The 22,876-nt window shown below is 47.9% G+C and overlaps 1 protein-coding gene across 5 annotated transcripts in view; it reads right to left on the bottom strand.

Annotated features, from left to right (window-relative positions):
* Positions 1 to 22,876, bottom strand: part of TSEN2 (tRNA splicing endonuclease subunit 2) — a 52,829-nt gene that overhangs the window by 25,078 nt on the left and 4,875 nt on the right. For 4 of the 5 annotated variants that reach the window (XR_009565862.2, XM_030840911.2, XM_060308095.1 and 1 more), the window contains exons 2-7: positions 21,547 to 21,761; positions 19,760 to 19,841; positions 15,619 to 15,655; positions 8,552 to 9,074; positions 7,305 to 7,382; positions 1,114 to 1,164 (exon numbers count right to left, since the gene is read on the bottom strand). Coding sequence is in view for 4 of the 5 variants with exons in the window: in XM_060308093.1 (XP_060164076.1) it covers positions 1,114 to 1,164; positions 7,305 to 7,382; positions 8,552 to 9,074; positions 15,619 to 15,655; positions 19,760 to 19,841; positions 21,547 to 21,761 (986 nt within the window). In the remaining variant the exon portion in view is untranslated. Of the gene's footprint in view, positions 1 to 1,113; positions 1,165 to 7,304; positions 7,383 to 8,551; positions 9,075 to 15,618; positions 15,656 to 19,759; positions 19,842 to 21,546; positions 21,762 to 21,936; positions 22,160 to 22,876 lie in introns of all 5 variants that reach the window. The other variant, XM_030840905.2, reaches the window with a different exon arrangement.

The following is a 22,876-nucleotide window of genomic DNA, read 5'->3' on the forward strand; positions in this document are numbered from 1 at the left end:
GCGTTTTTTTTTGTTTTTTCTTTTCTCCTTTAAACAAAACAAAACAAAACAAAACAACCGGTTGTTCCTAAGGTGGAAACTCCATATGTGTGTGGTCTTGAAATCCACCCCCCTCCAAAACAAGCAACAGTCTCGTGGAGAAGGCTGAACTTCCGGCTTGGACAGCCCACCGAGTTTCAGAGGCTGAGGGTTCTACAGAGCAGCTGGAACGCCCCGACAAATGTCAGTGAAGGCCCAGGGAAGGAGGTGGGGTGGGCTAAGGACGGCCCCCCTCTCAGACAATGGGTCACCCGTCAGCCAGAAACCCGTTTCCAAACCACTGGGATACTCATGAAGGGGACTTACACAGTTAGAAGCGGATGAATGACAAAATACATACCCCCAACAACAGAATAAAATGTATTTTCTCTGTTCTAATGTTCTGCTTACCTTTTTCATCTTAATTTTAATTTCACGTGACTTATTTTGAACAGGTATTGTATTCACATGGGCGAAAATTCAAGAAGTACAAAAGTGTACGGTGAAGTCTCGCCTTCCACCCAATTCCTCTACCAGGAGGCAAGCACTGGGATTAACGTTCTGCTAAGGGCAGCAGGATACAGCACAAAATCATGGGCTTTGGAGCTGTCCTGACATAGGTTCAAATACTAATTCTAACCAGACCAGCTGTGTGACCCTGGGTGAGTTACGTGTTTCCTCAGCCTCAGTTACCTCGTCTATAAAAGTCTTTACAGGCGCAAGTTGAGGACTAGAAGTACTGCATATAAAGTTCCTAACTTACCGCCTTTACCGAAGCAGGTGCTAAAACACGGGTAGTTTCTATTTTTGCTGTTAATTTTTGGTACCGCTCTGACAGATTTCCTGATCGTTACAGAAGATACTGCTATCCTCCTAGTCTCTGGGAATGAAATTCAGTCTGAAAGGGTCAAAGCTGGCTTTTGCCTGAACAATCCCAATTCAGGACCCAAAGCCTAAACTTAGAGAAAAAATTCAATTCCAATTTTATCCAGTGAAAGTGGACACATTTGTATTACAGCAATATGGAAATTACTACAACCTGCTTTTAACATCAGGGAAATTTTAAGTGGACTGGGTCTGAATAAAACATCTTACCTTCTCATAGTAGATACTTAGACATCCCAGAGCATAGACCAGGAAGAAGGCCTAAAAACAGAGCAAGCAGAAAATGCTCATCAGAAACTGTGCCACGTTGAGAAATTATTTTACAGACTGATTTCTCTTTGCGTTAAATACAAATTAATGTCCTTGTCACCATCCAAATGGTCACATATTTTTAAACATAAATGGTTCATTCAAATTTCAAGGATTAAAATATGAATGTCATAAAATGGTTTAGAATCAGTACAACACATTTCCATGAAATTTTCCATGTATTTTTTCTTTATAAAAACACACGGCTAAACTGAAAAACGATGTAAATAGCAACAACAATAGAAACTTGTGCTCATTGGATTTTCCTCTGTCAAATGACCTTACTAAAGTGAGAAAAGAATTTATAGAAAAAAATAAGTAGAAAATTGTGGAAAGTGGGCAACGCAGACTTGGTTTGTGTAAACCAAATGAGTTTCTTGGTCACTCTTGCTGTAAAGTGATTTCCGATCGAGTAAACCCCATCTTCCATTAACTTCATTGAAAGGCACCATGTTTCACTCACGTGGGGAGGCAAGAGGAACGGCAGACAAGGTCGGGCCCAGCTGAGTAAAATCACACTGACGTGGAAATAAAAATAACCTTCTGACAAAAACAAGACAATGCCAAGCACTGACAACAGCAAACAGGCCCCGGTGTTGGCTCTGCCTGTACAAGGGGATTAGGATCTGCGCTGATGTCTGAACAGCTCAGGTGAGGCTGGTCTGTAGTAGTCAATGACGAAGAAATGGTGGCTCTAAATGCTACTGTCTTTTTTTTTTTGCGGTACACGGGCCTCTCACTGTTGTGGCCTCTCCAGTTGCGGAGCACAGGCTCCGGACGCGCAGGCTCAGTGTCCATGGCTCACGGGCCCAGCCGCTCCGCGGCACGTGGGATCTTCCCGGACTGGGGCACGAACCCGCATCCTCTGCATCGGCAGGCGGACTCTCAACCACTGCGCCACCAGGGAAGCCCAACTACTTTCTTTTTTAACATGAGGATGGAAGATGAGATTTCAGGTATCCTGGAGGGGCCTCTGGTGCAGGTGGCAGCAGGAAGGTGGTCCCTGCCCTGAGCCCTCAGGCTTCTGCTCCACCACAGTGGTGCTGATGGCTTTTTTCCTCCCCGCCCAGGGCTCAGGACTCAAGTGTACACAGGCTGTGAAGGTGCAGGGCTTTCAAGCAGTGACAAGGTCCTGCTAAGGAAACACCGTCCTGACCCTCAGGAATTGCCCCAATCCACCCCACCGTCATCCTCTCCTGGCCACCTGATGACACTTCTCTTTATAGCAGTGGTCCTTTAAGTGTGGTCAGTCTGGGGATCCTGGGGTCCCCATGACCCTTGCAGGAGCTCTCAAAGTCAAAACCATTTTGTGTGATCAAGGCATTATTGGCCTTGTTCATACTCATTCTTCCCAGAGGCTCCAAGACACGTGACACCACAACAGACTGAGCGCAGCAGCAGATGTGAGAATCCAGGGGACTTCTCTGAAGCCAGACCTTAAAGTCTTTGCCAAAATGAAAAACAATGCCACTCTTTTCACTGGATTTGTTTCGTTTTGAAAGAATAGTTATTTTAAATAAAAATATTATTTATGTTAATGTATAGTGGGTTTATTATCATTAATTTAAAATGAGTTAATAAACACATATTTAAGTTTTCATTTTAATGTATAATTTGGTAAACACTGACATATAACCCACGTAAAAATGCTCCTTGGGGTCCTTCAATAATTTTTAAGAGTACATGTGGTTTGAGGACTACTTTATTTATTTATTAAATTTTACTGATTGATTGATTTTTGGCTGTGTTTGGTCTTCGTTGCTGCGCGTGGGCTTTTCTCTAGTTGTGGCGAGCAGGGGCTACTCTTCCTTGCGGTGCGCGGGTTTCTCATTGTGGTGGCTTCTCTTGTGGAGCACAGGCTCTAGGCGCGTGGGCTTCAGCAGTTGTGGCACACGGGCTCAGTAGTTGTGGTACGTGGGCTTAGTAGTTGTGGCTCGGGGGCTCTAGAGAGCCGGCTCAGTAGTTGTGGTGCACAGGCTTAGTTGCTCCACGGCATACGGGATCTTCCCAGACCAGGGCTCGAACCCGTGTCCCCTGCACTGGCAGGTGGATTCTTAACCACTGCGCCACCAGGGAAGTCCCTGAGAACTACTTTAGTTCTACCCAGATCCAAATCGAGAGCTTCTCTGAAGATGCAGGTGGTTACCTGCCAGGCCCGCTTCTCTGGGTCCAGCGCCCTGATCCTGGCCGCCGCCACCTCGCACCTGGACTTCTGCGAAGGCCTCTGTGCTCCGGCCCCGCAGCCCGTCCCCGCAGCCCGTCCCCTAGGGCAGCCCGAGCTACCTTCTCAGCACGTGAAGGCCCCTGGCTCCCAGGCGTCTCGTGGCACTCGCCCAGCGCTCTCCCTAGATGGTCGCTTCACTTCCGTCCCCGGACACACTGAGCTCACTCCTGCCTTCGCCTTTGTAACTGCTGCTCCCACACCCGGAGTCAAAGGTCCCTCCTCAGAGAGCTCCTCGCTGACCACCCAGTTTGTGTGACCCCGTTCCGATCGACTTCCTCAGAGCATTTACGTTCGCCTGAAAGTATCTTTCTTACGTGTGTCTCTCCAGCTAGAATGTAAACTCTGTGAGACAGAAACTCTGCCTGCCGTGCCCTTGACCTAGAAGGGGCTCAATGCTTGTGCTGAAAGAATAAAGAAGCAGGTGTGGATCCCGCCCATGGTCTGGAGCACGTGGCCAGGCTGCCCAGGGCAGGTCTCCCAGCTCCGTTTCCTCGGGGTGGACACTGTCCTGCTTCCCCTCTAGCTCCTGGTGACAGCCTGCTGCTTGCTCTCCTGGGGCCCACTACTTATTAACGCAACACACTGCTTTTTCAGATGGACGCAGATGGTGGCCAAAAGGTGCAACAGAAAAGAAAAGGTGGTTCCTCAAAAAGCCAAGTCCTTCTTTTCCTTTCGTTTTCCCTCAACTTTCCCTTCTGGGTTCACAGTGGTAGAACAGGAAGATCCTCTGAGATAAGCAGACCTGGGCTGAAATCTCGTTAGCTTGGAAGTATCACTTAAACCCTCCCACCTCATCTAGAAAATGGGGATGATCAAGCCTTCTTAAAGACTTAATGAGGTTAGATTTCCTGAAGACTTACAAAGACCATGCTGGGAGTTCCCTGGTGGTCCAGTGGTTAGGAGGTGCTTTCACTGCCGTGGCCCAAGTTCAATCCCTGGTCGGGGAACTAAGATCTCACAGACCGCAAGGCACAGCGCCCCCCGCCCCCCGCCCCAAAGCATGCAAAGCACCTAACTGCTCAATTCATTTCGTTTCCCTGCCTTTCTAAGAAGACACTGTAGCTGGGAAAGGTTCAATCCAGTCCTTGCCTAGGAAGAGATGACCTCCTGGTATCCATAAGAATCTAAGTTCTTCAGAAACTTTCCATTATTAGCAAACACACATTTCCCTAAGAACTGATGAAACCAAAGCCTCGTTTATAATTGGCCTAAAATAGCTTTTATGAACCTCTGCAAGCTGCTCTTAGGCACTTATTATACATGGGGAGAATCTTAATCCAACGGAGTTGGCTTTATTTAGAATTAAGTCATCAGCAGACCGGGGAGGTCTGTGGAGGCTGGAGACTAGACCCTCGAAATCTCATGAGTAAGTTTTTACTGTGATAGTACTAATAAGATGGACGGATGAGCTTCATGATGGTTTAATGTCCTGTCACTAAATCCGGTCAGGGCCTGAAGCGTTGAAATGAAAAACAGCTCTCAGAGACAGATCTCTCAGTCAGCTCGCTGTTACCATTCTCAAAACCTAAGAACCGCTTTGAATCACCACAGCAGGGCTGCCCGTGTTCCTGAGGGCCATTTATGGAAACATGTTACACTGTATGGGTGGTACCACCAAACACGGGTGATTCATCCAAGGAAACCTGCCAAAACAGAGCTGGGAAGCGGAGCCAGGCCTGACTGCACGCTCCCTGGAAACTTCTGCAACACGTCTCTGGAATGTTCTCAGGAACCGAGTGGCCTCCAAGAACAAGCACCACCTCGCCTCCTGCCTTCCATTACTGTGGCATTTCTTCAGCGGGTGTGTGGGAGGAGGGAGCAACACAGTCAGTGAAAAGCATCAGCTGGTCCCCGCCTGGAGCAGTGAGGCTGGGCCCCCAGCTTCTGACACCGAATCCTCTCCCTCCGCCCGCTGCTGCTGCCCCTACAGCTGAGAGGCTGGCTGCCTCCTGACGGCTCAGCCCTCCAGCCTGCCCTCACCCGGATGCCAGCTCCGGTCCCTGCCACTCCCCTGCACAGCCGCCTGCAGTGCCCCGGTGCCACCAGGACCAGGTCAGACCCCTACTCATAGACGCGCCCTCCGTGATCTCCCCTCCTGGGCGGCCGCTTCTGGGACCATGCTGCATGCAAGGGCCTGCCGTCCCGTGTCCACGTGGCAATCCCCTATTTACCCTGTAACACCTGCAGGTACCACCAACCCTGTAAAGTCTTTCCAGGTGGCTCGCATCCCTTTGGAGCCCACCAGTTTCTGTGCCCATCCCACCTTGTACACATCCACTTAACAAATAATTATCAAGCGCCTCACAGATGTCAGACGTGGGGTACAAGAGGAGCAGTCACAGCCCACACACCACACGGTGTCCGTCACACTGAACTGCAATTTGTGGCTCTCTTAGGACCAGAGCCACATTCTGCTTCTCTCTGTACCGTTAGTACTCAGCCCAGTGCCCGGCACATAGCAAGTCCCTGGTAGTCTTTTTGCTAAACACTGATTGCAAAAGGAAGAGTTCCAAGCAGCCACTAAGTAGCTTTTACAAGTGACTTAATAACGATGGTAATGACAGAAACAGCAGGCACAATGCTTACTGAGCATCTACGATACACCAGGCACGGTGCTGAAGCCGTCACGTGCACTACTTAATTCCAGAACGTATTATGAACAAGGTGTTACATCACCCTCATCTTACAGAGCAGAAATCTGAGGCTCAGAGAAGTCAAGGACCTAGAGGATGGTGTCCCCAGCGCTGTCCAACAGAGTAGCCACGGGGGCCTGCTGAGCGTCTGAAACGTGGCTGGCACAACCGAGAAAAGGATTTTTAATTTTGCACAATTTTAATTAGTTTCAACAGTCACATGCGGCTAGTGGCTACTGTGTTCCACAGCAGACTAAGCTGTCTCATTTGTAAACTGAGGAGATGAAGTAAATAAATCCCAACATCCTTTCCTGCTCTGAGAGCCCGTTCTTTGTACCGCTGGCCTCACTGCAAGGAAGGCAGCACAGCCTAGCAGGTGAAGAGAATACGGAGACACAGTCACTTCTCTGTGAACACATCTATGAAATGACCAGCGTGGACGCTTTCAACAAGCACTGCCTGAGACCAACAGATACGCCAAGCACTGAGCTAGCTGCTGCAGGAGCCTCCGGACAGGCAGGAGCACCCCTGCAGAAGGGCACAGCCAAGGACAGGAGACAGAGGAAGGGGCGCTGTCGTCAAAATCGGGTACAGTACAGACATAAGCAAAAAAGGGGGGACTGATGGCCGCGTGAACACAGGACAGAGGAGCCCCAAATCAGACGGAAAATATAAGGCAGGTTCAGAAAGCCACTTGCAGCAACTTTTGAGAACGCAGTAAAGGGAACACGTGTTAGTAATTCTGCAGAAGGAAATACCTAGAATCCATTTACGTAATTAGCAGTCGCTACATGACTCGGGGCCTGCATCGAAGCCTGTGAAAAGCTGGTGAAACTCCATGAATATGCTAAAACCCACTACACACTTTAAATGAATGAATGGTACGGTATGTGCTCGGTGTCTCAATAAACCTGTATGTTTTTTAGAAGCTGCTAAAACTTAGTAACACAGTATCTGGACAATCTGAAACCTTGATGTGAAAAGAAGTGCTCAGACAACCCCCTTGAAACCTCTGTGGGATGATACGGGGCAGGCCCGCCCTAAATGGACATCTTAGAATCGATGAAATGAAGGCCGAGGAGTGAAATGTAGGCATTTCACTGCATGTGGACTCTGCCTGCGGCGACCTCAGTACTGGACTGCACGCGGAACTGCATTTTGAGGTGGACTCATCTACGTGGCATTGCCCGGGCCCAGAGACCGACAGCTGAGAAGACGACATGCTGGGAACATACCTCTTCCAGGCTGAGCTGCAAGTACTCAAAGATCCTAAATGGATTTCTTCTGCATATCAGTCTCTTTTTTGGCGACATCTGAAGAGAAAAATAAAATATATACAGAACAAATGGAAGCACTACATGTTACCTGGAGGAGGGTGCATTTTAAAACGAACGTTTTCTTCTAAATTTCCCCGATTCACATTTGTTGGATTAATCCGGTTAAAAAATAATTTATTTATGTAGAAAAATAATTTATTATTTATGTAGAAAAATAAGTTTTCGTTTTTCTACTACAGCTGACCCTTGAACAACAAGGGGGCTGAGGTGCTGACTCCGGGCAGTCGAAGGTCTGCGTGTAACTCACAGCCGGCCCTGGCCCTCCACGTCTGCGTTCTTTCCTATCTGCAGATTCAACTAACCGCAGGTCGTGCAGCAGTACGGTATTTACTACGGAAAAAAATCCTTTCGTAAGGGGACCCACATTCAAACCCATGTTGTTCAAGGGTCAACTGTATTAACATTTTGACTTAGTTCCTTTCTTTTATCGCCCATGAACTTTTCCTGCAGTTGTGATCATTTTGTTGGTCAGTTTTATGTGTTGTATTTTTTCACCCAACTGCACTTCCCAAGCATATGCCACGTTCTTAATGAGATTTCATAAACTCCACTCTAAAGGCGAGATATTTCTTCAAACGGGTGTTTCTCATGCTATTTAACTATTAGACTGTTTCTCACTTTTAGCTGCTACAGATGTTGCTGGGGCAACTATCTTGTAGGTCCCTGAATGAAATGGATCTAGTTCTGTGCCCCAGCCTCCTCCTGTGAGGGCTGCCCTCCCCACCTGAGCCCCTGCCCACCGCTACACCCAAGACTGCGTAACTACCGTTGCATTTCTTCTTCTCCCTGGCAAGGGAGAGAATGTTACTGGACCTGCGTTACTTTATGTTATGTATTACAGATATATGTTATTTAAATATTATATATATATATTCATATATTTTTTAAAGTTAAGCTATTCACAGACTTTGAAGTTTCAGTTGAAACAGCCCTCACGACTACTGAGCCCTCAGGGCTGGGACCCAGGGCTGGCTGGTGCCCTTGGAGGGTCTGCAGTGTGTGTCCTGCACCAGCTCTCACACGTCCCGGGTGCTGAACACGGGCCTGCTACCAGCTCCGAGTAAGGGACGTCCCTGTTGGCCAGCATCTCCTCTGGGTCAGACACAGATGGCTCTGGAGGAGGTGATCTCTCTCCTTCTACTTACGTTCCCACCTGAGGCGTCTTCCCTCTCACTCACGTCACACACGACTTCCTCCACCAGCACGCAGTGATGCTCAGGCCCTCTCTCTCTGGCCAGGACCAGACCCGCTCGTTGGCTGCTGTCCCCAGGCTGAGCACCAGAGGGCGGGAGGAGAACATCCTGTTTGCCCCAGTGCACATGGGGCAGAGGAGCGGTGACCTCCGCCACATGTTCACCCGAGCCGTGGGTAGGTATCGGGTCAGGCCTGGAGTCATGCAGGCAGTCTGATCGCTTGCTGGGATCCTCCAGATCGTGTGACTTTCCTGCAACCCCATTCATGGCAGAAAGTTTCTCTCTATCTGCTGTGCCTTCCGTTTTGGAAACCATTTCACAGTCCAGCTCATTACACAACTGGACCTCTTCATTCCTCTGCAGACAAAGATGCTGAAGGGGCTTTGTGTAATCCTCAAGGAGTCTACGCACTGTGCTCTCATCCTGGCCTTGTCTTCGCATGAGGTTTGTGGCCCATTCCACGCTACGCTGATACCTGCAAAGTAGAAATTCTGTTAGTAACAACACTTAAATTTCAATATTTACAAGACAGCAGAATGTGTGATAAAGATGGGAAGGCGGTATGCCAAAATGTCTATAGTTCTTCTCAACGATGGGCTGTAGGTTGTTTTCTTTATACTTTTTTGCATTTTCTAACTGCTCTGCAATAATTATCTACTACTTTTTAAAAGAAATTCTTTATTTTATTTATCTTTGGCTGTGTTGGGTCTTTGTTGCCGCATGCGGGCTTTCTCTAGTTGTGGCGAGAAGGGGCTACTGTTCATTGTGGTGCGCAGGCTTCTCATTGCGGTGGCTTCTCTTGCTGCGGAGCACAGGCTCTAGGCATGCAGGCTCAGTAGTTGTGGCTCGCGGGCTCTAGGTGTGCAGGCTTAGTAGTTGTGGCACACAGGCTTAGTTGTTCTGTGGCATGTGGGATCTTCCTGGATCAGGGATCGAACCTGTGTCCCCTGCATTGGCAGGTGGATTCTTTTTTTTTTTTAACCTATTTATTTTTGCTGTGTTGAGTCTTTGTTTCTGTGCCAGGGCTTTCTCTACTTGTGGCAAGCGGAGTCCACTCTTCATCGCGGTGCACGGGCCTCTCACTGTCGCGGCCTGTCTTGTTGCGGAGCACAGGCTCGACGCGCAGGCTCAGTAGTTGTGGCTCACGGGCCTAGTTGCTCTGCTGCATGTGAGATCCTCCCAGACCAGGGCTCGAACCCGTGTCCCCTGCATTAGCAGGCAGATTCTCAACCACTGCGCCACCAGGGAAGCCCAGCAGGTGGATTCTTAACCACTGCGCCACCAGGGAAGCCCTATTACTTTTTGTTTTTATTACACAGCTTCATCTAATTTGCTTAATTTGAAAAAAAATGACCCCAGTTTAACAAAGTATGAAAATTTATGTAATTTAAAACTGGTGGACCAAATGATTTAGGTAAATTTAAAGAGAAAATGGCCATCCTTTGTCAGGGTTTGTTTTGCATTATTTTCAGTTTTGGTTATCATGTTTTCAGATATGTATCTCAGTCATAGCAAAAAGTCTTTGTTTAGTATTGGAAAGCAAAATGAGAATTTTAATAAACATTTTTCACAGTACAGTACTTACTAATGTCTCCACCGTGTATGGAAAGAAATGATTACAGTTACATACACCCAAGCATCTTAATAAGAAATGGCCCTTTTTTCCATAATTTTCAAAGTATATTTTAATGAGAAAATACATGCTTAGTTTCTGAAACTCGAAGGCAAGCCCTGAACACTTCCCAAGTTACAAAAAGTTACAGGCAAGACAAAAGGATTCTGCCTACTGCAGCAGCGTCAACACCTGACAAGGCTGCTGGGCTGCGTCATGTGACATAAGATGCCACACGTGTGTGGAATCTGATCCGCAGAGGCGAAAGACATTGCAAAACTCAAGCACTTTTCGCCTCCACCTACAGCAATCAGTCTGCAAAGCATCGAAGACAACACGTGGCTGTGGGAAGAGATGTCACTTTTCTCTCTACCTTGAGTATCCTGCCTGTGTACGGATATGATGGGATACGTCATAGTCTATAGACTGATAATTACACACAGTGAAGCAAGGAAGCTGGCTTCTGTTTTTTTTAAATAAATTTATTTATTTTATTTTTGGCTACATTGGATCTTCGTTGCTGCACGCGGGCTTTCTCTAGTTGCAGTGAGCGGGGGCTGCTCTTCACTGTAGTGCGTGGGCTTCTCATTGTGGTGGCCTCTCGTTGCCAAGCACGGGCTCTAGGTGCATGGGCTTCAGCAGATGTGGCACACAGGCTTCAGTAGTTGTAGCTCGTGGGCTATAGAGTACAGGCTCAGTAGTTGCGGCGCATGGGCTTACTTGCTCTGCGGCATGCGGGATCTTCCCAGACCAGGGCTTGAACCCGTGTCCCCTGCCTTGGCAGGCGGATTCTTAACCGCTGTGCCACCAGGGAAGTCCCATTCTGCTGTTTTTAAAAAAGAGACCTGTGGTTGATTAACCCTGATTCATCAGAACAATCTCCAAGCTGTCCACACCCTGCTTATCCTACACGGGGGGATAAGCATGCAGCCCTATACACTGGGGACTGTATCTTAGATGCAAAGATTAAGACCTGGCAAGGCTGCTCTACACCTACAAGGCAGGACGGGGCAGCGATTACACACGTGGACTCTGGTCCTGCACGTTTTGTGTTCAGCCCTTACGCTATCCCTCGTAACTGGGTGACAAAGCCAATGAATTAACTGCTCTGTGCCCGTTTCCCCACCCCTAACATGGAAATAACAGTACCATTACCTCATAAGGATCACGTATGTGCTCCTTTTTATAATCAGCATAAAATGTAGCTGCCCAGAGAGCAGCAGGGTGTCTCCTCTCCTGCATGAAAGGTACAGCCTCTCTCATGTGCAGTTAGAAGGACTTTCATACGAGGGATCTAGAAAGATATATGCTCTTCACGTCACCTGTAACATTGGCTGAAGCCTTCACGGGTCTATGAATCTCCTGTGTCTGAACACAAATTTTCGTGTCATGTGTATTTTCCTAGGGAAGGGATCCACAACTTTCATCAAATTCCCTGATTTAAAATATGTGAAAGAACCACAGCATTAAAGGTTCAACAGCTCCCACTTTGAGCAGGAGACGTGGAACTGAGAGAGAGAGAGAGTGCACACGCACACAGGTCCCTGCTCAGCTTCTTAGCACCAGAGTGGTCAAGGCAGATGTGAGCTCAAGTCCTCGCTGTGAGCATGAGGTTCTCGTACCAGCTACGTGCCCTCCCCTCCAAAGCTCGGGGATAACTGGACCTGCCTCAGGGGGCGGTGCAAGGATGAAAGGAGATGAGACATGTGAAGTGCTCAGCACATAGTAAGTGTTCAATAAATATTTGTTACTTTATGACTGTGGGATCTTTTGGGGAGACTTGAAAAATAAAATCATTTCGACTCAATACTTATTACATTTAAAAATACAAATGACATTTTAATGTATGGAAATGTACACCTTAAAGAATCACTCTCTGGGAGCAGGGGCAGCCGTGCGGGTCGAGCACTGTACCAGATCTGGGTTCCGGAGCTGGCTCTTCTGTGACTCTGAGCTGAGCCACTCAGCATCTGACACCTTCTGCTCTTCTGCCAAATGCCGGGATCACACCGCTTTCCTGCCTCTGATGACCTCAGATGTTTGTTTATGGAAGCTGAATGCAACAGCGGCTGCTAAAGCCTGTGGAAGAAAGCCTCTGACTCAGCCTGTGATCGACACACGGCAATGGGGCACAGAGCAGAAGGTGTCCTCTCATTGGCTGGCAATGCCTTAGAAAGTCCTGCTGTGATTAACCCTGAACACTGCTGGAGAAGCAGCAGGAAGAGAAGAGTAAAAAGTAAAAACTGGAAAACATGAGGGGAGAGCGGGAGGAGGTGGCAGGTGCGATGAGAAGCAGCGAAGCGCCTGGTGGTGCAGAGCCGTGCCGGGGCCCCAAGAGCACCGAGCGGGGCGGTGTGAATGCGGCTCAGCTTCTCAGGTGCCTCTGCCCTCAAGCACACCTCTTCCATTTGCAGTGAACATCCTTCTTCACCTCTTACTGACTGACTGAGGCCTAATTATTCCTGGAAGTTCATGGCAAAACGGTTTTGAGGCAGGCTGCTTAGGTCCAAGTACTGACCTTGAGCAAGTTAATTAACCTCCTCAGGTGCTCTTTCCTCCGCTGTCCAAGACAGATGATTACAGAACTGACCACCTAGGGGTGACGTGAGGACATGAAAAGCTAAGCCACAAAGCTGTTATGAACACAGTGCCTATTACATGGAATACACCCCAGAAATGCCGGCACATACAACTATGCGATTACCGCCCAGGCTCCGGAGTTGTGCTTCCCGGTTCGAGCTCACGAACTCTCGGGCAGCTCTCTGTAGGCTCCCTATGCACGTGATGGAAACAACTACACCTACCTCAAAGGTTTCTCCAGAAGACGAGCTGAGAGTATACGGGTAAAACATGTGGACCAGTAACGGCACTGTTGGAGAATCAGTACCGATTGGCTATGACAACGCGGCTGCTGATGGCGATACCCCATCATAATATGCGTCACAGAAGAGCTCATTTGTCTACTCCTCTTCCCCTCCCACTGGACTCTAAACCCCCGAGAAGAGGACAGAGACCTCTCCTCCTCTTGTATCTCCAGCACCTACCCAGTGCCCTACACGTGGGCACCCGCAGTAAGTGCTGGCTGGAGAGAGGACCACAGGTCAGGAGGGGGCCGGTACCATCCTCAGGGCTGGTCCTTCCAGAACACAACCCTGCAATCTTCAGCCCGCAGGTGCATCACCTGAGGGTCTGGATGCTCACGTCCAGAAAAGATCACACGGAAGGTTCTCATCACCCAAGGACGACTACTGTTGGAAAAAGGCCAATTAGAGTGAAGCCACTGGAAAGAGGGATCCAAAGTTCTGAGGAAATAAACAATTATAACAAGTACTTAAGTTGGAAAAGTAACCTCAAGGTATGAAAAAGAGCCCATTTTTCTAATATTTAACAAAATTTAGATTGTGACTGCAAGTTTTATGAACTGATGATGAATCAAGTATTGATGGGGGGGAGCTGCTGGGGAGGGCATACTTTCCTGACAGAACTGTCAGATGTGCTGAAGTCCTACCTCTTGGCACCTGCAAATGGGACCTTATCTGGAAACAGGTCTTCTCAGATGTAATGAAGTTAAGATGAGGGCAAACTAACTGGTGTCCTTACAAAAAAAGGGAAATTTGGACACAGACACAGAGACACACAAAGCGGACCACCATGTGACGATGGAGGAAAAGACTGGAGTGATGTGTCTACAAGCCAAGGAGGGCCAAGGACTGCTGGCCACCACGAGAGGCTAAGACGAGGCAGGAAGGACCCTCCCCTAGAGCCTCCTGAGGGAGCACAGCCCCGCTGACACCTTGATTTGGGACCTCTGGCCTCCAGACCATGAGAATAAATTTCTGTTCTCTTAAATTGCCAAGTTTGGGACTTCCCTAGCGGTCCAGTGGTTAAGAATCCATCTGGCAATGCAGGGGATGCCTGCTCGATCCCTGGTCAGGGAACTAAGATCCCACGTACTGTGGGGCAACTGAGACTGCACGCTGCAACTATTGAGCCAGTGCCGCAACTACAGAGCCCACGCGCCACAACTAGAGAGAAGCCCACGCACTGCAACCAAAGATCCTGCCTGCCGCAACTAAGACCTGACGCAGCCAAAAAAAAAAGAAAAACCAACAAATCACCAAGTCTGTGGTACTTTGTTACAGCATTTGTTACAGCAGCCCTAGGAAACTGACGCAAGGCTCAATAGAATTCCTGGAATGTTGCACATTCTACAGAGCTTACCGAGGGTTAGCCTTCAGATGGGGGGGTGGCAGCAGTCTCCCACCCCCCAGAACCTCACATATTCAAACAGGCTTGCTGCCGTGTCATCTGTCCTGCAGCCCGATCGGGATGCGGTTCTGAGGGACGGGCTTCTGCATCCTAGTGTTGGCTGCAGCAGCCTGTCTACACTGCAGCCCCCAGTGGAACGGGGGCTCGGCCAGGTCCTCTCAGGCCCTATGCCGTCCCCCAGCCTGCGGCTATGGCCAGAGCAGCCCCTGAGATCTTCCAGGTGCCATTGCCTCTTGGGCACTCCCTGGCCGTGGGGTTTCAGAGCATGAAAAGGAGCTGTCAGATTCTGCCAGTACATGTCAGAAGCAAGATGAAGAACCACTATAGGCTTGAGCGGTTTCAGAAGGCTTCATGGAAGAGTTGCAACTTGAGCTGTCCCACAGGGACGACCAGCGTTTAGAATGAGGAACATTTACTCAACAAAATCCTACCAAGGGAGCGCTGGGTGCGGCGCTGCAGAGGGGAACCGGGCATGGTCCCCGCCCTCTGACAACTGACAGTCTAAGTCCAGTGTGTGATGTACGGCACAGCGACAGGCGCCAAGGCAGATTCTGCGGCGGCAGCGGAGGAAAGGGCGGCGCGGAGACGCTCCAGGAAACTGGCACGTAGGCTGGACGTGCAGGAATAGCCAGCAGCACGCGTGCCTGGTAGGTTAGGGAGAAGTGTTCTGGGAAACGCGAACAGCATAAACAAAAGCCCAGAGGAAGGAAGGATCGTGGCTGTGTGGGTGGTCTGTGTGAGATCCTCTGGGAAAGCGGCTTTCTCCAACGCCACAAGCGTGGAGCGATGAAAGAGGACAGGGCTGTTGACGCCCACACAGCGCAGGAGGCCAGCTCCAAACCTAAGTACCTTAGCGCTTACAGACAATATATGTTACAGGATTAGTGTTCATATTTTGGAAGGAATTGAACTGGCAAAGGTTTTGGCTTACGATTACTTTTTAAAATAAACTTACTTAGTACAATTCAAATATGATTTGATCCACATTAAATTCAGACATAATTTTCAAGGACACACCTACTACGACTACCACACACACACAAAAGAGGTGTGCACAACCACATCAGAAAAGGCTACCTGAAAACAGATCTGATTTAAACCATAATTTCGCCCAAGGTCAAAGTCCACCAAGACTTACTTTTTTGACGTGATTACAGGCATGTCTGTCTTCACATCTGCAACAACAAAGAAGTACTATTAGTTTAGACAAATTTTCCTTAAGGGGGAAAACACTGACAACCCAGAAACGACAAAGAATTTCAAGATTCACAACATCTCACATCTAGAAGGTCGAATGAATCCTGTCCAAGCAGCCAGACAGATGCTTTATGCGCCATCACTCCCTGCACGCGCGCCCTGGCGGGCGCTGCTGACCCATCAGGGCCCTTGCTGGGCTCAGATGTGGCCTCGGAATCCTTCTCAACACTCCAGCTAAGCAGCGGCAGCATGGAAGGGGAAACTCTGCCACCTCCGAATGCTTGGGCCCTCAACTTCTAGGCCAGAGTGCCGAAGCCCTAAACTTACACACTTTACCTCCGTTCTCCGTGTTCCATCAAGCACCTTCTGTGACAGCTGCTCACATGCGCCTGAGGAAAGGGATGCTGGAGTAGATCTCATGGCGGTGTTAGCTCTGGATGTGGGTTTGGGAGTTCCAGGCTCTAGTTCCAGCTCTGGGCACCTGGCTGGAAAAGTCTTTCCACTTAAAATGTTGACCAGGTCACTAACGGAGTGGGGTTTTGTCTTGGTCCTCCCTCACCCTGCCTTTGGGCAGCTCATCTTTCCTTTTCCATACTCGGCTTCCTCTCTGGTGCCCTAAAGGCCTGGAACTGATGATGTTCGGCTTTAGAATCCTAGGGAGGTGAGTTCACAGACTCCTATCTCCTTAGTAATTTGACCTAAGGAGACCTCCCTCCTCTGGTAATTTAACAACAAGCTACAATTTAGCAAGTTTTACTGACAGCCTTCCATGTGCCAAGCACGAGATATACAGAGGTAATAAAGCAAATCCCCTCTCCTTGAGATACTCACACTCTAGTTGGGGAGACAGACATGACTGACTCTAACCCAAGCTGATTCTAACCCTTCTTGAGCAAGGACAGTACATATTGTAAAGGGACTGGCTTACTTTACCTGGAAGGGTTAGGAAAAAACACAAAGGAGAAGGAGTAATCGAGTGGGGCTCTGAAGAATGAGTAAGAGTTCGCCAGGCGGACCAGGAGAAAAAGGCAGAGGACACGATACACAAAGGCTGGGGATGGCAAACGCATGGCAGTTTCACACATCGGCCGGCAGCCCAAGGTGGCCGTGGTACCAACGAGTAGAAGAGGGTGTGTGGAGAGGGGGTAGAAGATGAGGTTGAAGCCAAAATGTGGAAATGGACATTTGAGATCTACTTCCTGAGGGCAGCCCACAACCTTAATCTCTTTTTCCTTGGCCTAAATTCATTTCCTTCAAATTTCTACCCTACTTAAAACTTAGTTACTACATAGATCAGGAAAAGATTCTCAACTGTTAAGACCATTACACTATTTGAAAACTTTCTATTTTGGGGGGCCAAATATTAGTAACTGCTGAAGCTGGGTGATGGGGACAGGCAGGGTCATTATGCTACTTGCTCTATTTTTTTCCTCCCTTTTAAAAACTCTATGAAAAAATTGAAAACATACAGAAGTAGAGAGAACAGTGTAATGAATTCCCATGTTCCCATCACTCAGCTTGAAATTAACTCATGGCCAATAGTGCTCTACCTGTTCTTCTGCCCATTCCCCTGGCCCCCAGATTATTTTGAAACAGATCCCTCATATCACTTCATCTCTAAATGGTTCGGTACATCCACGATCACCATGAGAACATGCCCGGGCTGGCCTGCGGAGGACGACATAGCCGGTACCCTCCCCGCCTCATCCCACATGAGGCCATCCTAGACCAGCTGACCGCCATCCAACAGACAACCGGACACCAGTGAGTCCAGCTACATCCATCACTGGACTTCTAATAGTGCAGCCAGTGGATCCATAACTAACCAGATGGATGAGCACATTCAGCCAAGGTCAGTGGACCCACCCAGCAAACCCGGCAACTCAAATGAGCAATCTGGTTGCTGTTGAGAGGCACTGAATTTGGGGGTGGTCTGTTAAACATCACTGTGGCAGGAGATACAAAGTCTATCCCATTAGGACTGAACAGTCAAATTACCATGTTTTAAAGTCACTCAAAAGAGCTTCCTCTGTGGCTACACCACCTTGTTGTCATGTAATACATTTACAAGGTTCCAAGGTCAAACCTATAGTCTCACCTCTCTCTCCATCCTGTTCCACCCCTCGCCCATAGGCATTAAAAAAAACTATGATTTATCCTTCCTTACATTCCAAAAATATATTTATATTCCCCTCCCTCTAGATAAGCCATAGCATACTTTCCTTTACCTTGCTTTCTTTGCTTAGAAATATATCCTAGTGATGTCCCATTCCTACCTCAGCTCCACAGCATGTCATTATATGAATGTCCTGTAGTTCATTCAGCTGGGATCCCCACCCTCCATGGACATTTTGGTTGTTTCCAGTCTTTTAACATTAGAAACAGTGTTGCCATGAATAGCCTTGGGCTCTTTCTTTTCATATTTTTGCCAGTGTATCTTTAAGATAAATTCCCAGAAGTGGAATTGCTGGGTTAAAAGTAAATGCATAGGGGCTTCCCTGGTGGTGCAGTGGTTGAGAGTCCGCCTGCCGATGCAGGGGACACGGGTTCGTGCCCCGGTCCGGGAAGACCCCACATGCCGCGGAGCGGCTGAGCCCGTGAGCCATGGCCGCTGAGCCTGCGCGTCCGGAGCCTGTGCTCCGCAACAGGAGGGGCCACAACAGTGAGAGGCCCGCATACCGCAAAAAAACAAAAAACAAAACAAAAAGTAAATGCATATACTGGGCAACTGGATATCCACAGGCAAAACAATGAAGCTGGACCCATACCTTACATCATAGAAAAATTAAATCAAAATAGATCAAAGACCTAAACTTAAGAGCTGAAACTATTAACCTCTTAGAAGAAAACACAGGGAAAATCTACACAAGCTTGGATTTGGTAATTGTTCCCTAGTATGACACCAAAAGCACATGAAAAGAAAAAAAAATTAAAACAATAAATTAGACTTCATTAAAATTAAAAACTTTTACCACTACACACTCATTAAAATGGCTATCATCAAAAACAAAAACAGAAAAGAACAAGTTGGTGAGGATGTGGAAAAATTGGAAAACCTTACGCATTGCTGGTGGGAATGTGAAATGAAGCAGGTGTTATGGAAAACAGTTCATGGTTCCTCAAAAAATTAAAATAGAATTATCATATGATCCAGCAAGTCTACTCCTAGGTATACACAGAAGAGAAATGAAAACATATGGATAGACAGCATGGATAGACCTTGAAAAAATTATCCTAGGTGAAGGACACAAAAGGTTTCCACTTATATGAGATATTTAGAATGGGCAAAATCAAAGACACAGAGAGCATATTAAGGTTACCAGGGTTTAGGGGGAGAGGAGGATGGGGGGGAGCAAATGTATATATGGTTTTTTGAGACAGTCAAGTCCCCTTCGTAATGGCCATACCACCTGCACGCCCACCAGCAACACGTGAGAGTGCTTCTCAGGGGCTCACCCATGGGGCACATTGTCAAACTTTCTGATTTCTGTCACTCTGATTGCTGAAATGGTATCTCAGTGCAGTTTTAATTTGTATTTTGTCTTGCAATAAAATGTTTTTAAAAATCCTTTCTAACTCTGTTTTAACCTGCTGGTGTTGGTTATGTAATTACCATGAGACTCCCTTAAAAAAATACACCCAGATGAAAGCTTTATAAATTAAAGAGGAACAGCAGATGGGAACCATATACACTAGTATGTTTTCACAAATACATCGATGTCATGGTTATTGTTGTAAATTCCAATTCTAGAAATAAAATATGAAACCCACCTTGCACACAGGTGAGGAGGCACTTAATTACTAGTGCCTTCCACACACACAGGACTCTGCTGAGCAATGCTTAACAACAGAAAAGCCTAAATAACACTTTTGATAATTCCAGAAATTAGACGAAACACATCTCCACCAATCATAAGAACCCTTTCACCTCGATTAGAATTATTCTAGTTGCTATTTTTACCAGTAAAACTGCCAATGGCATGTTACTTCTCCTCTAGAATTTTACTGTATAATCTGGTGTTAGAGCTAAAAATGACGAAAAAGATAATTGGCCAAAAGAACTGAATGTTGCACAAGTTTACCTTTCCATTTAGCAACCAGCTTAGGATCTGAAATCGTGAAGTTTGGACGGCTTCTGGACAGGATACCTTTTCCAAAATAACCCTTCCGGGAAGAGAAAAAATAGTTCAGGTTTAGTTATCAGTTTTTTAGCTGAGGGAGAATAACTACTTGAGTTAACAAGACAGTCATTGCATTCTTCACAGCTTGACATCTTCCCTCTGATTATAGATAATTCATGATTACTAGTGAACATCTTAGCGTCTTCTCTCTCCGATCGTTTGAAGGGAGCTGGGAAGTTTCTAGGGCACCTTGCTTGTCTCGTGAGCAGTGGTCTCAGTCCAGGTCTGGTAAGCTGAAGGTGAAGGGCAGGCGGAGGCAGGATCTCCTCTGCACACGTGGATCAGGAACAGTGGCCTAAAAGCAGGAGCCAAGTCCACGAGGAACAAAAAGCTTCTCGGATTCTCCTGTTCGCAGAACTGAAGTACTATTCTTCTCCCTCCTGCTGACTCCAAAAACACTGATTCCCCCATCCCCCATTTCTTAAAATTGAAAATATTGAAACCCATAGAAAACTGAAAGAATAATAAAATGAACACCCTATACCCTCCGCCCAGACTGACAATCAGAATAAATCATGTGTATGACGCTTCACAAAGCCTCTGCTTAATGCTGCATATCGTGAATGGGGAGGAGGTTGTCCTTGGCCTAAACCCCTGTCTCACTGGGGTCAGTGCCACCCACTGTATCCCACTTTGGGAAGGTGACTACAACATGTATTTTATATAAAATGTCTAGAGAAGGCACATTACAGAAACAGGAAGTGGATCAGCAGTGCCTGGGCTGGGCGTGGGGACAGGGATTAAGTGCAGGGAGCATCAGGGGCCTTCTGGGGCCACGGGGAACGCTCTACAAGTGGACTGTCATGGTGGGGGCACAGCTCTATGAATTTATTACAGTCATTGCATCGGGCACTTACAATGGGTGAATTTTATGGCTGTAAATTATAGCGCAATAAAGCTGCTTTAAAAATGCCTCCAGTATTGGGGCTTCCCTGGTGGCGCAGTGGTTGAGAGTCCGCCTGCCGATGCAGGCGACACGGGTTCGTGCCCCGGTCCGGGAAGATCCCACATGCCGCGGAGCGGCTGGGCCCGTGAGCCATGGCCGCTGAGCCTGTACGTCCGGAGCCTGTGCTCCGCAACGGGAGAGGCCACAACAGTGAGAGGCCCGCGTACTGCAAAAAAAAAAAAAAATATTGCCTCCAGTGTTGAATTGGCTATGGGGCAAAAAATAAGCAAGCTTCCAATCTCATCCCAAACCTATGGCTGATGGAAAAAGCCAAAACTGGAACTCGTCCTCACGTAAGAAGAGGTCCTCAACCAGGAGAGCGAGCAAAGGCCCTGCTGAAGCCCCATCTGGTCTGTCCTGCGCCAGAACAATCTGCATCCTGTGTTACCTCTGGGGATGGAGCGGCAGTGAGAGGAGGGAAATCTTTACTTTTTACCCATTACACTGCTGTAACTTGCTTGAATTTTTTTTTTTTTTTTACAATGAACATGTGTTGCTTTTATAATCAAAAAACAAGAAAGGTCAATGCACTGACCCAGCTTCACTGACGAAATGTGGGTTTGTGGCTGGGAGCTGTCCTCTGGGCTTATGGCTTCGGGGCACCTGATTCTGTTCCTACATTGGACTAAACGGCAAGGAAAGCGTATGGGTCATTCATGGTCTGTTTCTGGGGGTGGATGGGGAGAGAATGGCTGGCTCCGGGCTGTTAGGAAGCAGCAGGACTGAGTCTGCCCGCACATACCTTCCTATACAGCTGTTCCATATCTTCTGCGTTCCTCACAATCACGTTGTTGTTTATCATCTCGGCCCGGAATATTCTAAAGTCCTTCTTAGGACCACAGTCCTGACCGAAAGGGATCGGCAGTGGAGACTCATAGCTCTCATACACTCTTCTTTTCCTCTTTGGGGGACGGAAAACTGCCTCTGCCATTTTCCAAGGTAACTGTTCTTTAAAGACTGTAATAGGGAGAAAGAAACAAGTCAGTCAGTAACTGTACCAACCAAACATGTGAGTACATTTATATCCAGGCTCAGAAAACCTTGTGGTCTGTGGGAAAAATATTTACAAAGCAGTGAACAAAAAGAGAGAGTAACGAGAAGATTTTGTTTGTGCAGCACAAAGCCTACCCACCTAGGGCATCTCGATTACTTCCCACGACAATGCCGTGGTACCATTTCTCATTCCAACTGACGAGACTGAGGCCTAGTGACACGTCCATGGTCACAGTGCCACTTGTAGGTCTCCTGACAGCGAGCACAAGAGGATTTCTGCCCATGAGGATTCCTCCCAGCCTCTCAAGCGGCCGACAGACATTTACCGAGCACCCACCAGAGGCTCCCCATCATCAGAGGTGCTAGGGATATAAAGAGAAAACCCAAAGGACCCTGTCCTCAAAGAAGTAAATCTAGCGAGCACCTCCTTTTCCAAAAAAGGACCTTAAAATACGTTCCAAACATGTGGTCAATCATCTCCCAGTTTTTCGGGTAAATTAATAATAGTAACAGCAGCAGCAGCAGTCATCATTTAAGGGTCTATTCCTCAGCGCCAAGCATGAGTGGCTAAGAGCAGGAAGTGTCAAGCCAGAGGGCAGGGATGGGAATCGGCTTCACCACCGCCCAGCTGTGTGACGTGGGGCAAAAGTTACTTGATCTCTCTGTGCTTCGGTTTCCCCATCTGCAAAATAAGGATAAATACAGACTCCGTCTTATAGTTTAGACCATAGGAGCTTAGAACAGCCCCGGCACGCGGCACTGAGTGCTCTGCACGTCCACTATGATTACTATTATGGCACTATTACTATCAGCACTAAGAACACCGTGTGACAGATGAGGAAACAGAGCCAGGTTGGACAGATGTTGTCAGAGGCCTGGAGGGTGGTGGCCCTGGATGATCCCGGGTCTGCTGAACGCCAAAGGCCACGCTATTCCCTCTGGGTTCCGCTGTGAGCACAGGCAGGCCTCCTCTTGTCTGAAGGCTCACTGTTTCCCCAGGTTAGGGGCTGAAGGGTTACGGAGAATTATGGAGTTACCATGCGCCCAGCACTATGAGGGAGGAAAGGAAGGCGAAGCCA

The sequence above is a fragment of the Globicephala melas genome, chromosome 11 (genome assembly GCF_963455315.2).
Source record: "Globicephala melas chromosome 11, mGloMel1.2, whole genome shotgun sequence".
In the NCBI taxonomy this organism is placed as follows: Eukaryota; Metazoa; Chordata; class Mammalia; order Artiodactyla; family Delphinidae; genus Globicephala; species Globicephala melas.